At 36.7% G+C, this 15,558-nt stretch overlaps 1 protein-coding gene across 1 annotated transcript in view; it reads right to left on the bottom strand.

Annotated features, from left to right (window-relative positions):
- Positions 1-15,558, bottom strand: part of KaiR1D (Kainate-type ionotropic glutamate receptor subunit 1D) — a 204,760-nt gene that overhangs the window by 138,702 nt on the left and 50,500 nt on the right. Inside the window, exon 3 of the mRNA XM_033338471.2 lies at positions 1,036-1,220. Coding sequence (XP_033194362.1) covers positions 1,036-1,220 — 185 coding nt within the window. The remainder of the gene's footprint in view (positions 1-1,035; positions 1,221-15,558) is intronic.

A 15,558-nucleotide genomic window follows, 5' to 3' on the forward strand; every position in this document is an offset into this window, starting at 1 on the left:
CTCCAAGAGACGCATCTCTGAGCAAACAAATACTAATAGATCAGTGGTAGTCGACAGGAAAAATGTTAAAGTGTAGGAAAATTCGAGAGTGGCAAATATTAGACAACGCGTTTGCAAGATTGCATTCGAGATACGAGACGAAAGCCTCGTTAAGTCGAAAACAGACCGCCGCTTTTAGTCACTTCCCGCTAAGAACTTTCTTTTTATTAAGAGAAATTCGAAAACTTTTTCTTCTTTTGTCCCAACTTCCGACTTACGATTGTCTAAACATATGTATATGTGTGTGTGTGTGTGTGTGTGTGTATCGTTTCTGATAGAAAAAGTTTAAGAATATTTTCTTTACTTCTTCATTGAAAATATTGTTCCATTTCGCTGTTCTTGCCAAGTGTTTATCGAATCTCATAGTAAGTAGAATAGAATAACATTGAAACTGTGGTATGAACTTCTTACGAGAATCGACAGTTTGTCAAGTGAATAGAATGCCAAATATTCCTATCGACGATTCTTTTTAATTTAAACTGACATTGAAAGAATGTCGAACTAAGTAAATAGAAAATAAATTACATGTATTACTAAATAACAACATTGTGCAATAAAGAGTTAATGAAAATCCTGATTTAAAACTTTTGAAAAATAAACCACACAAGCTTGTACCATCTTAATCAATTCTGATTAATATCAAATTTCAACATCAATTTACTACCGAGATTATTTCAATAAAAATCCTTTATCTATTAAGAACGTATATAAATCAACGAAAAATTCTCTGCAAGACGTTAGATTACCCATTTATCATCTCGATCGATCAGTCTGGTCTATCCACGTCGATTTATCGGGGAAGAGCGTAACAATCGCGTCTGAGAATGCCAATTAACGTGACTGGGAACTCGATTGGAACTCGAGCGCGTCTACTTTCCACCGCGAAGGAAACGATTAGTCGACAAGCCGGAGAAAAGGGAAACGTAGAACGCGAAGATTTTCGACGGTGCTCAGTGACGCCTTGATGAGGGTATTATTCTGAGAGTTTGTACGTACCTTGGAGAGTGTGGTGGGGTGCGGATAAAGGTTGACAAGGCAGCTCTGGCGTCTGAGCCGGTAGTCCCAGCGTGTCTCTAGATGTGGAATCTCCATGGTGTCGCAAATGCTTTGTACGTGGGAGGCGGTGTGCGCGCTCTGCGGCCCAAAAATCGCCGCTACACCGCTTCGCAGCAAGTGGCACACTGAAATCAAACACGACTCTACGTTATGTACACGGATACGTACACTTATACACAATGTTATTTGCTCGTTCAAGTTTCGCGTAAATTGCTTCAATTTTCATAAAACGGAGTTTACTTTTGGAAAAATGTAATGTTGCAAGTATGTGAATTATGACACAAGTTGAAGAGTTCAAGAGCGGGTGTTGAGAATGGGTGATTTTAAATTTAGTTCAAGAAGATTGTTCGAGGAAAGCAGGTTGTGAAATATCATCCGGGGATATTACATTTTTGTTAGTTGGCTCGGAAGAACAATTTGATGTTCAAAATGAAATGATGGTCAAAAGTTTAACTTAAAGATCTATTTGCTACATATTTGTGGATGTAAAAATTAGGACCAACTCTAAGAAAAATTAATACATCTGTGTTAATAATATTTTAAACTAACATGGTCGAACGTGAAAAGATTATTAAGATTAATGTAGTGAAGAATATAGTGGTTTGGTTATATAAATCTTTAACTTGCGTACATTCTGATATTATCGAATAAAATTCGCCTTATAATGTACGCAATAAAGCATCGATTAACCGAGATCTTAATGCCGACTGAAACTTACAATTGTTGCGTGTATATTCTGCGTCTTGAACGAGAAATATACTGTTTTGAAACTAAACAACAATTGTATCGTATGTCTCGTATAAGCAAAATTAGTTTCACGGTTAATCGAGCTTCTACTGTATTGTACATAAAAGAAAATAGTTGAGATTTAATTCATGGAAAACTGCATTGATATATAAATTCTAAGTGTTCAATTCACATCGAGAATTTCCAGCTTTCTACTATTGATTTCATGATATTTATCAAATATCAAGTTCGCTGTGTTTCAGAAATATTCTTAATTCATGCCATAGAATCAAAATATGTAGTTTGTTCGCCAAGTAAGTATATACGTAAGTAGGAGCAAATATTCGGAATCGATAAAAGTTTGTTTGAAATTGCAATACCGGAAAGGATAAAATCACGAACATTCCAAATATTATTTCCCCAGTTTCAAAAATGCACTTTTATGCTCTTAAAAGATTACGTTGCGTAATAACACGAGTAGTTAAATAAAGAAAATCGTTCGCATTCGTATCGTACAATCGTGTAAGAAAGAGCTTGAACTGTTGGAGCGCACTCGGTTGCCATTATCGATTAATCAGCCAAACTCCCGAAACTTCCAGCGTACAAACTTTCCCCTATATCCTGTCTCCCATCTTCCCATCTTCGACTTAAAGGGTCACCATGGCGCTTGGCAAACGAGACATCGCTCCGGTTACGATCTTTCCTATCCAACGTATTTAATCGATCCCTTTCTGTCTTTAATTTGCCAAATAAATGTTTCCTTTGTCATCAGTTTCAACTTTGATTGCCGCAGGAGTTCCGAATAAATTACCAAAGTGTAGCATAAAGTTTATTCTGTTTACCAGAGCGAATTGCTTCACGATGGAAACTTTGTTTTCTTCGTTTACGTAATTGCTATCTCTGTAGAGTTATATATCTTAGATTATACGCTTTTCAGCTGCTTGACTCTTTAATTTAGATGTTGTGTAAATTGTAGGAACATACAAATCCGTCATGTAGACTTAATATGTATGTTGTACTATATTGCGCCGACTAGTATAAACACATACATACACATACATGCATTTCTATACATGTCACCAGTATATTATATACCCAATCTATGAAATTTACAGAAATAAACTATTCTTTTTTTTTGAGACATTTGACATTAATTATTTGCATGGTTAATGAAATTGAGACATTCAGAAAGTTAATTAAGCCAATCAGTTTGGCTTTTCAGAAGCTCATATAAAAATCTTCAATAAAATTATTATATTTATCAACATAAAAATATTCTCAAACTTGAAAGAAAATAACTATCGTAATAATTACATAATAACAATGTTATACACTTCATTGCTCCATACGTTTCGTAACACAAGTTGATGTCGACTTTAATTTTCTCTAGGGTATTTTATGTTTTATATTTTTCACCATCCGCAAAAGAATACTTTCCTCTTCGAGGAAACGGCGCAGCGTTAATTAACAAGGTATTTAGATAATCACGTTAATGTATATCGTGTTTAATACGTTTCATAACGGGATAGCGTTACGCCGCGCCGACTACGAGGAAGCAGATTATCGAACGCCAGTCACTCGTAATTAGTCGTGACAGGTAATATTTTGTAATTGGATTCGCTCCTCGTTAAAGATGTCACTCCGTATTTATATTTATTATTCTTTTCCCGATTTTATTCGTACGATTGAATCTCGCGTAACGGGTCCTCTTCAATTTTCTGGCTCGTTAAGCGCGTTAATCTTAGACGATTTTGTCAACCGGATCTCTTTGCCATGTACGCTTTAATTATGTACATGCAAAGAGCATTGAATTCTCTCGCGGCTTCGGTCCTTATTCCACGCAAGCTCTTTCATTCGCTTTGAAAGATTTAAAAGAAGCTAGGACAGCCATAGTAATTTGCGATTAATGATAAACTATTTTGCTACGTTCTTCTTTTCGTAGATTAATTGAAACTGAAATTCGTAGATTATGAAATAGGCAGTAAGGGAAGAAGAATTAGGCACCGAACGAAGGTGACATGCAAATATTTCCTGAACCACTTACCCTCAACTCAGCACCAAAGATCAATTTGTAAATAGAATATATCGGTTTTGTTGAGAACAGTTTAAGGAAACGTAGCATTGCGTTTTATAATAAAGGAGAAGTCAGTTGAAAAATTCTTCAAATCTTTCGTGGGTATTTAGTGTCCACGCGATACAATTCTCGGCCTTTCTTAGTTGTATTAAGGAAAATTAAGTTGTTTGGAATGTTTATGGCAAAAGTTAAGAAAAGATTGGAATCCAATGAATTTATCGATATTTTGTGAATAAGCTAAATTTGTAGGAGATCAATTTTCTGCATTTCTAGTAGGATTTTTTCTCAGAAGACATAACACTGAGAGTAAACGAATATTACTTAATAATATAATAATAGTAATAAACTTAATAATAAAAAGAAATGTCAGAATAAATGGAATTCTAACGTATTGACAAACTATTAACAATTAAGTAAAATATTATTTCTCGAGGCAAATATTTCAGGAAGTCATCGATTATGCCTATACTCTAAATACGATTTTTACGCGGTGTATTTCGTAGACTAAAAAGTATTAGACCTAGAACCTTAGACATATAATTTTGTACGTGTTTCACACAATATTCTTTGTAATATGACTATTGTATGTGGTTTTAGTTTTCTGTTATTCATGTTTCTCCTCGTTGGTAATGAACAATACAGAGAATACACGAACGTGGAATTCCTTCTTTTTCGTTAATACGAAACCATCCGGATTTCTATACGGTTTTCGCATATACGGATTCGCGGTTCCGATCGGACCATCCAATGAAATTGCATCTGGAATTTCAATATACCGAGTATCATACTTTAACCTTTAAACGCCGCTAGCATTGTCCGGTATTGCTTTGAGATTCGACTTCTTTTTTCTCCTCTGTGGTCGTTGTCTGTGTTCCACTTGGAAGCTGACTTTGCGGACCGATTACAGAGATTCCGATTGATAGAGGATGTTCGTAAGTACCACAGGGAACCACGAAACCCTTGGTCGATCCTTTTGTGGTATAAAATCTAGCCTGCAGGGGACATTAGGTGGGTTTCCATCGAATAAATGATCAAAAGGCAGTGGACGAATAAAGCTCTTCCTATCGGTGACAACGGTATGTGTTTGCATGCTTCGCTGTGTTCCCTGTGCGTTCATTTCGAGTGCATCACCATGAAATCCGTTCGCAAATGCGCCACGAGCAAAATAATTTTTCGCGACATTGTCGAAATGATTAGGGAGAATAACTTTGCACGTATTGCAGTGATTCCAGAACGAGTGGACTTTAAAGAATGAACCTATCTACCAAACGTAATTTGTAGATTTTTACACATTTATGTATGTGAAATATCCAAATGAATAATACGTAAAATATGTAAAGTAGGGTATTCATTATAATTTTTAACGGGTAAAACGGATCTCTACCGCTGACGGTATCCTTTCTGGGAAAAAATCAGATGAGAATCCAGGAAATGGATCTTTAAAAACATCTCGTACAAATTTAACCTACATACTCATTCTAATATTACCGACAAAATATCTATATCATTTTATTGGAACTTTTTCTTTTTCCAATAAATGTGATACCTTCTTTTTGTAATTGAACTAAATTGAACTAAAAGATTCTAAAAATACAAATAATTAGCGCCGCTAATATTCTAAAACTGCTACCAAGAACAAGATTCTTTTACAATTAGATTATAAGCTTCGCCACAAAAGCATAAGTTTCTACGAAAATCTCACGTGTTCCCTTTTATCTATTTTCGGACGAAACACCTGGAGAGTTTCTATCTAACCAAGTTATGTTCGTTCATTGGAAATGTACGCACGATTCTCCATTTTCGAAACGAACTTTCTTCACTGTTCTGGAAGAGTCGTCCTTTTATACAAATAAACGCGAAGAATAAAGGGTGGTCGGTGTCTTTCCAAAAAGAAGATGAGGGAAAAGAGAAACAGACGGAAGGAAACTTACGAAGAAAGTTTTCCTCGTTCTTCGAATATTCCTTTTTACTTAGTGGCCGCTGGAAGCTCGGCAGAATCAAGGAGAAAAGACACTCCCAAAGATAAGGTAAGGGAAACGCGCTTCAGCATTCACAAGATCATCGTTCGTCCTACGCGTGCTGAGGAAACGAATGCGATACCTTGAAATATGTATTTTGCAACATATCCTCGGAAGAAATACGATATATCTCGCAGCAAGACCACGTATTTCCTGCTTGAATCCAGTTCGTATCATCCCGGCTTTGCGAGTTGATAGGATTATCGCTTGTTAATGTATCAAAGCCAGTTGGCAAGCTGTGTGCAGCCTGAGAAACACCCTTCATCCCTTTTGTCCTTTGCCTAAACTGAAGTCCAACTGCATCTAACTCCTCGAGTTTCCCTTTAAACGTTCGACATACGGATAGTAATTATAAAGCAGGTCGTAGTAATATCGGATACCTATCTTGGTTCTTAACTTGGAAAATCTTGACTAAGATACAGATAGAAATAAAAAAGAATAAACGTAGGAAATAACATTTGAACGCTATGTAGACTTAATGACTTCTCTGCTTAGGAAATTCAATGACCGACAATCGTTAGATTGGCAATCTGGTATTTAGTAATGTGGGCTTCTATTTTCTTAGAGTAAAATATACTAAGTTGTGAAACTTACTTTTAATTATTTGCACGATTCTGTAAATCATGGTATATTATACATTTTTGTTAGTTTCAGAAAGCTACATTTATTTGCTTCCATAGCTCGAATAGCTTTTATGAAATCGCAGGTACTCGTATTTCATACATTTTTCATTTAACTTTTTTCTTGACATCTGGAATATTCATTGAAACATTTATTTTGTTGTTTATTAACAAATTTTTCAAATTGACAGAGATGTAAGACACAAAGGAAACGTAGTCATTTCGATTAATAAATCAAAACAAAATTTGTGCGTTATTCCTTATATAAAAAATACTAACCCTAAATCTCCATCAGTATCATGAATAAAAGAAGAGTTGAAAAGAAATATAATTTACCACTAGATAATTCAGAAAACACTTACATAAATGGTTCCAAAATTTCATCACAAATATCGTCGATACGAAGGAAAGCTTTCTTTAGATTTCTTTCCCCACGAGCGTACTTACGCGATAAATTGGGAGTCTCTTCGAATACCCATAGCACGTTTGTCCCGTCGCATAAACTTCATTGTGTCAAATAATAATTGTAATATGTAATTTAGTTGGAACGGCGTTCGCGAAAAGAATAGCGTTTGTAGAACGAAGGGGAAATTATTACTCGACGTATTATTCGAGCGCAGAACGAACTGGGAAAGATACAATCCTTCTGCCGGAAACGATATATGTCTTTATCCTCAGGAGGCTTCTCTCCGTCGGATCCATTCGAGTGTTTCAGTATGTCTGTTGGTCGACTCGCCGTTCCACTTAGTTTTCCAGTACGTAGCGGACCACTCTTCTTCCGTATTCGTTCCTTATTCAAGATTAGGCCGTCTGTGTGTACACCAACTTACTGTATAGCTCCACGATTCCCTTTCTCCCTTTTCCCCTTCGTACTTTATCCTCCGGATTTTTGTCTTCACCACGAATTCTCCCGGTTTGCCGGATCTTTCCGGATCCTTCCAGTCCCTCCGCTTTTAAACGAGTACTCCTTAATTCTTATTCACCGCGTGACGGCCATGCTTTGTACATTTCCTCTTCTCGTTTCTGTCTTTTCTCTTTGTAACTTTCGTTTACGATAGAACTCTGTTGAGAGCTTTAAATTACATATTAGTAATCCTAAATGAAACAAAAGGTCAAGAAAAGTCCAAACCTGGTCGTTGTAAAACACGGATTCGTTCACTGTCATCTTCATGATTATATCTCTTCAAACTAGTCAACACAAATCCATCAGTAAAAAACGTAGGCGATATCTAAGAAAACGAACTAACCATCTTTAGCACATGATTGCCGATCACTTAGAACTCAAGTAAACTTATTTAATATCGTACAGATGGTGAAACATTCGAATTTTTACTAAATCTCGAATACTTAGATTCTTACCAGATGTCTGACTCAAGCAATATTCAAGTAGATTCTCACAATATACACGCTCAGATTCAAAAACACGCTACTTAGGACACAAGTACTATTTCTATTTACACGCTACTCTGTTCGCTAAATAATATTCCAATAAAAAATCCTCGAATGTTTAAAACGTTAAAAAAAAAAAGAAATGAAGTAAAAGGAAATAATGAAAATTATAACTTGCTTTCGGATCGGAAAGACACGTTGTGAGATTTCGGATATCGAATATCGTAACCTCGAAATTTCGTCGCGCCATCGCTTCGTTCAGGCTTTGATAACCCGGTTAAGATACGACACGCTACTCTACTTATTCTCCTCAGATTTCCGCGGGAAGCCGAGAAGACCGTTTTATCGATAGATCGATATTTCGCGGGCGTCTACCTTCATAAAATCCCTTAAATATCTGTAACATAATAGTCAACGATACGACCACGAAAACACCATCGCTTCCGGCCAGTGGATATCGGCGCGGTTAATAGGGTAGTCCATTTTATGAGCGGATAGAGAGAAGAAACGAAAGGAAGAGAAAAATAGAGAATGGAAGGGGGAACGAGAACGTGGTTCCAGACATTTATAGCTTCTGCCCTATTGAATCCTGATCGGTGGCTCGATTGAAAAACTCGCGTATCCTCGCGATATCTGATGCACGCAGTATCGCGCCTTTAAAACTCGCCTCGCTGTTGATTCAGAACAATGTACGCCGCTGCGAAATGCCTGATCGAACGGATTGGTTCCGCCTTTTGCTTGCCTTCTTGTTCTTCCCGTTGAGGTTTCTTGTTTTACGAAGTCTTGACGAGCTCGACATTTCTTTCGGAGCAAAGACATAAGCAAATCTATGTTCCCAACAACAATCTTATTTCTCAGCAATACGTATGCACTGATATTTTTACCTTTTATGAGAATAAAATAATGTCTTTCTGTCATCTTGTATGATGTAACACCATTTGTAAACGAATGAGCTGTTGGAATGATAAACGACGCAAATTTCAGAAAATTGGAAAATGGTTTCCTCTGCACGAGGAAAGATGGGGAATACGGAACACGATGAAAAAAATTCTAGATACTAAAATACTTCAGTGAATTTTCCAGGATTATCGCAACGACAGTTATCATCAAAAACTATAATGTATAAATAAATAAATTCATCTAGATAGTTTTTATCCTTTATATTCCCTTTAAATCTCTAAAAGTGGTAGATATCGAAATTTCCATTTTTGGCACTTACTTCGGTTACCATTTCTGGCACAGCAAGAAATAAGTATTGTTCGATCTGGCGACTTTTCATTGACCCAAGTATGACTTCGTTGTTGGACGCAACATCCGTAACTCCGAAACGTATATGCGTGATGCGGTTTATGCTAATTTACACGTAAAACCGCGATAATTTTGTAACATGCGGCATGAAAGAGAGAGAGAGAGAGAGAGAGAGAGAGAGAGAGGGAGACTGTCGCTAAGCAAGGACTTCAGGCTATCGCTGTAAAGTTTCGACTAGAGCTATTCCCGCCGGCCATTTGCTGGCCAACGAGTAAATTCTGATTAAATAATAGCAATTAGCAGTGGCGGGCCGGCGATTAGATCGCTTCAGATTTAATATGGCGCATAATTAATCGCGTGCTGTATCGTTGCGCGGCCAAAATTGAATTACGACTAATTCACTGCGTTACGCGCGCAGAACAGTTTTCTTCGCTGAACAGATACCAGGAGTAGCGTTGTAAATCCTGCTTGTGCTGCTCCGTTCATTTTTATTCGTCGCTTCGTTATTGACTTTTTACATGAATAGTAAGTTACGTGTGCTATAAACCACTGTGTATTAGATTTTAGCTATTTGGCTACGATATACCGTTGAATATTTGAGTTAGTGGACAAAGTTAACAGCGTTATACGCTTGTGCATCCTCCTTGAATGCATCCTCATGTATCAGATTTAATTATCGGTTAATTGTGAACTTTGCTTACTTCGTTACTTTTGATTCTGTCCTCTATATTCTCATCTAATATGATATTTCTGTATCCTTCTGGCACATTCATAAATCCAATTCATCAAATGTAATATCTAACCTATAAAGGAGTCTACTATCCGAACAAAACCTTTCTTACAAAATCAAACAGGAGAAAAATTTTCCAATTACAATCACTCGATCGAAGAAGAAACAGCTCATAAATGCTGCAATTTCCGCGCCACGCCTGACAAATACCATCATTGGAGGATTAAACGATTACATTGTTGCCTATTATCGTGAGAAGCGTGTGCTCTATTTTCTGAAACACGGCGAAATTGCATCGATACACAGAGGATAGTCAACATCGATATCTTATCAAGAGGAGCTTCTCGTAGAAAAAATTATAACTCGGATATCTCTCCGCACACTCGAATAAATATACTAACAGGAATAAACTCAATTCTGTTTCATTTTATCGTTCGTTGTAACTGGCTCCATCCAATTCCCGTGTCTCCGTATCTAAGATGTATTTGCGTTGAAAAACCTGGCCGTTTTCGGTTATTCCTTTTTGCGACCTCGATCCAACCTAAATCGATCACTAAGAGGTTCCTCTCGTGTCCCCGTTGCAACCAACGCCTGGAGAATCGTCTTCGTTTATCCGAAACGAGGAATTATGCTAATTTGGCAGTTCAATGAACGACACTCGGAACGATATACGTTCCGTGTAGGGGAAGATATATCAAGGAACGGATAAGGAAGACGATCGAGAACGCTGTAGGATGTCAAACATTCTTGAGAACGTGTTTCATCTCTTCGCGACGAGCACTAAATTATCCTCTAACCTTCCTTATACCGTACTCGATGAGCAATTGACTATTGTGCCTAGAAACGTGGCGGATTGTTTTCTCAGACGAGTTGTAAATGTGACTTTGATACCGCTTCTCGAATACGGAATACTAATTTTCGAATTTGTAAAAGTTCCACGAAAGTAGGAAATGTGTTTGGTAATTTCGAAAATTGTTTTATAGAATAATTGGAGAATTTCTAGGAAAACGAACCAAATAGCAAATTGTTCCAGTTTTTCAAAATCACCTATACTTCGTTTGGTAATTATTTTATTTTTTTATTTTAAAGAATTTTATTTTTCTTTTCGTATCTACGTGATAAATAAAAACTTCATAACTCTATTACCTGACTAGAAAATGTATTCGGATATATTTCGGAATGCAAATAGACTAGACAGAAATTAAAGACACTGGAGAATTCTTTCGTTTTCTCAAGAAAAACAGACACGAGCAAAAGCAAGAGTAACTCATGTTCCGAGCCTTCCGATTGTTTAAAAGACTTATTACAATTCTCGCGAAAGCAAAGAGATTACCCCCTTACAGCCGATGAAGACCTTTCGAGCGACAATAACAGACAGTCTCGCTTCGTGTGTGATTCAATCGCGTTTAGCGAAGAAATGGCTTCGTTAAGCAGGATTTATGTTTAACGTCGATTCGACGAATGACCCGAGACCTGCCACGGCTCTTCATCACGGCCACAGTTGGATCGATACACGCGAGGACGCGTCCTTTCTTAAATGAAACGGCCATTGTCGCGCCAAGACGTGCTTTATCTACTGTTGCGCCATTCCTGCCGATAGGGCGGCCGCGTCCATGAAAAACTCAAGGTAGAGACGAACAAGAGGTGAAGATGAAACTAATTTCCTCTTGGGATGCTGCAACGAATCGATGTTCCACGAAATGTTGCATCGCGTGCAAGATCTTCTCCTAGTACACCGATCTTTCGCGAAACTACGAAAACTCGAAAGATGTAATGTCTGGCGGAGAAATGGGAAAGTAAACCACACTTTCTGCAGTTCTTTTTTAACGAGAGGAATGCTGAGCCGTAAAAATGAATTTTCGTCAATTTATATAACGTAGGGAAACATATTTCGTTACATAACGAAGAGCGTAGCTAATTCATCAGATGATGAGCCAGTTTCTGTCACTATTCTGCATCGAGTAGAAATGGCTACAAGGATAGCGTCACGTTTTAAGTGTCACGTACAAATGTAACGTCCACGTGCATGGAAATACATTATACATTTGTGCATGGAAGAAGCAATGTTTTCGTAATAAATGTAACAAATTTACTGGACGAAATTTTAATCAAAAAGGGAATATTTTTATTTTTTAATTTGATTTTTGTTAAAGACAGTGTGTATATAAATTTGTATTGAAAGTCAATAGTAGTTATTAACTTCTAGTAACTATTACTTTTGATCATTTATGCAGTAGTAATTAAATACATATACCTATGTCACGTTATATTCCCCATTAGAATGCCAAGCGCGTTCATTTATTCAAACAGATTTCTAGTCACAAGTGTGGCTTATATACAATTGTACATAATATTAAAACAATAAGAAGACTTTGATACACAACGTAAATTAAAAGCTTTCATTCTTTATTTGAGATACACCTTTCATGCTCAATATTGCATATGTGTAAGATCATTAATTTACTCAAATAAATAAATTTATTTTTTTAATATGCATTTATTTTTTTATGCATTACGTTTCCTTCGCGAATATAATTGTAAAAATGTGTCTCTCTTATTCACAAGTACTAAAAAGCCATTTTCTCTCTGGCTACGAAAAAATTCGTAGCCTAGAAAGGTTAAGAATCTTTGTTTTAAACCAAATGTATTTTAACGTATTTTAAAAAGCATTTTTCGTCGCTGTTTGTCGTGTAAACATGAAATTTTATCGAGTTAATGAACAATTTTCACGTTTCTAGCAAAATTAGACGGGGAAACGTATTTGACGAGCATTTAGCTAGACATTTTGAAAGCGGAGAAGCACATTTTGCGGCCGAAGAAAGAAATGTGTGTTTTAAAAGTCGCTGAACATTCACGAATGCGGATACACGTACGAACTTTTTTTCTCCACTTTTGCCTCTCTATGTCCATTAAAAGATCTAAACGCGTACGTTACGCGATGCCTGGTTGAAAGTCTGGAATTATCCGAGTTTTTTAGGGACTTTAGTAACAGCCCAAATATGCATGAATTTCGCATGCATTGTTTTCTAATAAAGAAACAAAATATCAAGTTAATAGCGATTATCCTGAAAGCAACAAGAAAAGAAGAAAATAATTCGAGACTTTTGGAAGCACTTTATTATTATTCTCAACTATGATGATTATACAAGAATGAAATCATAACTTGAGATCTTTGTTTTAATATTGTGGAATTTGAAAATTTACGAGGCGACAGTGAGTGAGCAGGTGATTCTATCAGAATCTCAAGCAAATTCCTTCGTCTGGGTAATTCAGGCGTCGTAGCAATGTGAAAACGTTCAACGATTTTCTCGGAAGCGATTCAAGTGAGCTGAAGAAGGGCTAAGAGAGAGAGAGAGAGAGAGAGAGAAGGAGGGAGAAAGAGAGAGAAAGAGACAAGAACCTCGACGTTCTATTTTCCGTATAAATTCAGCGACGTAAAAGGAGGGAAACGTCGTGCACAAGAAACGCACGCCGTCTGCACAAAGAAAACACGCCCAGGGCTAAATAATATTACGATGCCTAAACTTCATTTCGTTTCCATATCGCTTACTTCGTCAGAATTGCCTCACGGACAAGTTCCGAACCGTTTCCTCGCTCCCTTATCGCGGAAACAATTTAATTCCTATCTGGCTGTGCTATTACAAAGGTTGGAAGTTATTCTCAAGGCGTTTTCCACCACGGCAACCGATGTCTCCTCGTTCGTTCAAACGAACCGTCGCCGACTTTAGATAACCTGATATTAACTCCTGGGCCGCATCATCGCCACTTCTGGAGCCCTCTTCAATTTGTTTCCCATTAATCAGTCTGTCGTTTGCGACTAAAGACCGTAATTTAAAGTCAGTACTCTGCGAGTGCTGAATTATCCGACTATTATTAGTATTTGACGTTGGATCGTTTCATTAGTTTCGTCCCTTCTTTATGAGAAGTTTGACATGAAATTAAGAAGAAATATCATACTCGCTTTAATTACCAATGTATTCTCTTTTGTTTTCTATCACCTTTTCCCATATAGAAACTATCTTTTTTATCCTATTTATAAAGTATTTGCGACTTGAAATTTGCTCGAAATTGGTTGGTCAAAAAATATTTGTGCATATAGAAATTGTAAATAACTTTCAGTTACAGCTTGTTTTCTAGTTACACTGTCAATCTGTTTGACATTTCAGGGGTCAAAAATTCAATATTAATTGAAATAATAAACAAGTAATAAAGTACTGTGATTTGGACTGGAACAATATTGAAAGTCATTGAAAGTTATTAAAAATCGATAATGGGAAAACGTCACAGTTTATAACAGTAGTTTGCAAATGTTTATATTAATAATTTAAAACACAAGTAGATAACAACAAACTCACTTAAAAAGTAGATTGGATTTAACTGAGCGTCACATAAAAATAGTTGAAGTCCAATTAACCGGAAACTGAATATTTGTTTCCTCCGTCAACAAGAAGGAACACTCTGTTTGAAAATCGTTCCTCTTACAAACAATGTTTCTCGAAAAAAGATGATTCTATTACGATCTTCGGTAAACCATGCGAATTTTCTATAGTACAGAGTCTACAACTACGTCATCAACAATCCCATTTACCTAACTCCGAATCTCTTCCGTCCAGTCCACAAATTACAAGCCGATGTACTTATGGAAACCCAAACGTCTCGGAAAAATGTCATCTCGAGCTGAAGCAATTTGCATTCGAACATGCTGGTGAATTACAGGCTCTCCCGACTCGAAGAGAGCGCGACAGCATCAACGCAAAGGATATCGCTCCACGAAGAAATACCGATAGAAGCAAAGTGGTTCTCGTGCACCGGTATTCACGACCATAAACGGTCGGCTCGAAGCTCGTGCCTCAGCATCACGCTTAACATTATGCCTCCTAATAAAAACTCAAGAGTGTGCCACTTTTCTTATAACGATCGTTTAAATCGCGCCTCCACTGGAGAACCGGTCGTATATCAACGATACGGCATTATGAAAAAAAAAGAAAAAATTAAACGCGCCGAAAAATTGCCTCGATAAAAGCGGAAACGCATTGACTATGTATTTTACGACGTTGCAACATTATAATTCATGTGCAGGACCGTTGTTAAATAACGTATGTAAAAATTTCAACTTTTAGAGTGTCCAGACGGCGCCACCTCAGATTGTTGGCTATTGATACAGCCAGGTATTGGTATTGGCCAGGTTATAATCAGAAGTAACAAGCTCAAACTGTGACTTGATATTGGTAAAGATTAGAATACCGTTACAGTGAAATAATATATATAAGTTGCATAAACGTAACATTACTGAAAACATGGCCTAGGTATTGCTTCGTTAATATTATACAATACTATACGATATTATACTATTGTAAAAAATCGATATATTAGGTTGTCCGAAAAGTGTCTTTCTTTCGCAAACGTGCTTTTTACAACAGCGCACCTTCATACAAACGTGAAACGAAGTCTGTGAAATGTCGCGGTGTTTATGTCAACAGAATAAAATGGATCGTACGTAATTCGACAAAATAATATAAAACAAAAAACGTTGTGCGTCTATCATTTCCTCATAACTATCATTTTCTCATAAGAAACGTTCCGGACAACCTAATATTTATAACACAAAAAGAATTGATATTTATATATACGATAATCTATTTTTCTTTAAATTATGAA

Source organism: Bombus vancouverensis, chromosome 7, assembly GCF_051014615.1.
Source record: "Bombus vancouverensis nearcticus chromosome 7, iyBomVanc1_principal, whole genome shotgun sequence".
Lineage (NCBI taxonomy): Eukaryota > Metazoa > Arthropoda > Insecta > Hymenoptera > Apidae > Bombus > Bombus vancouverensis.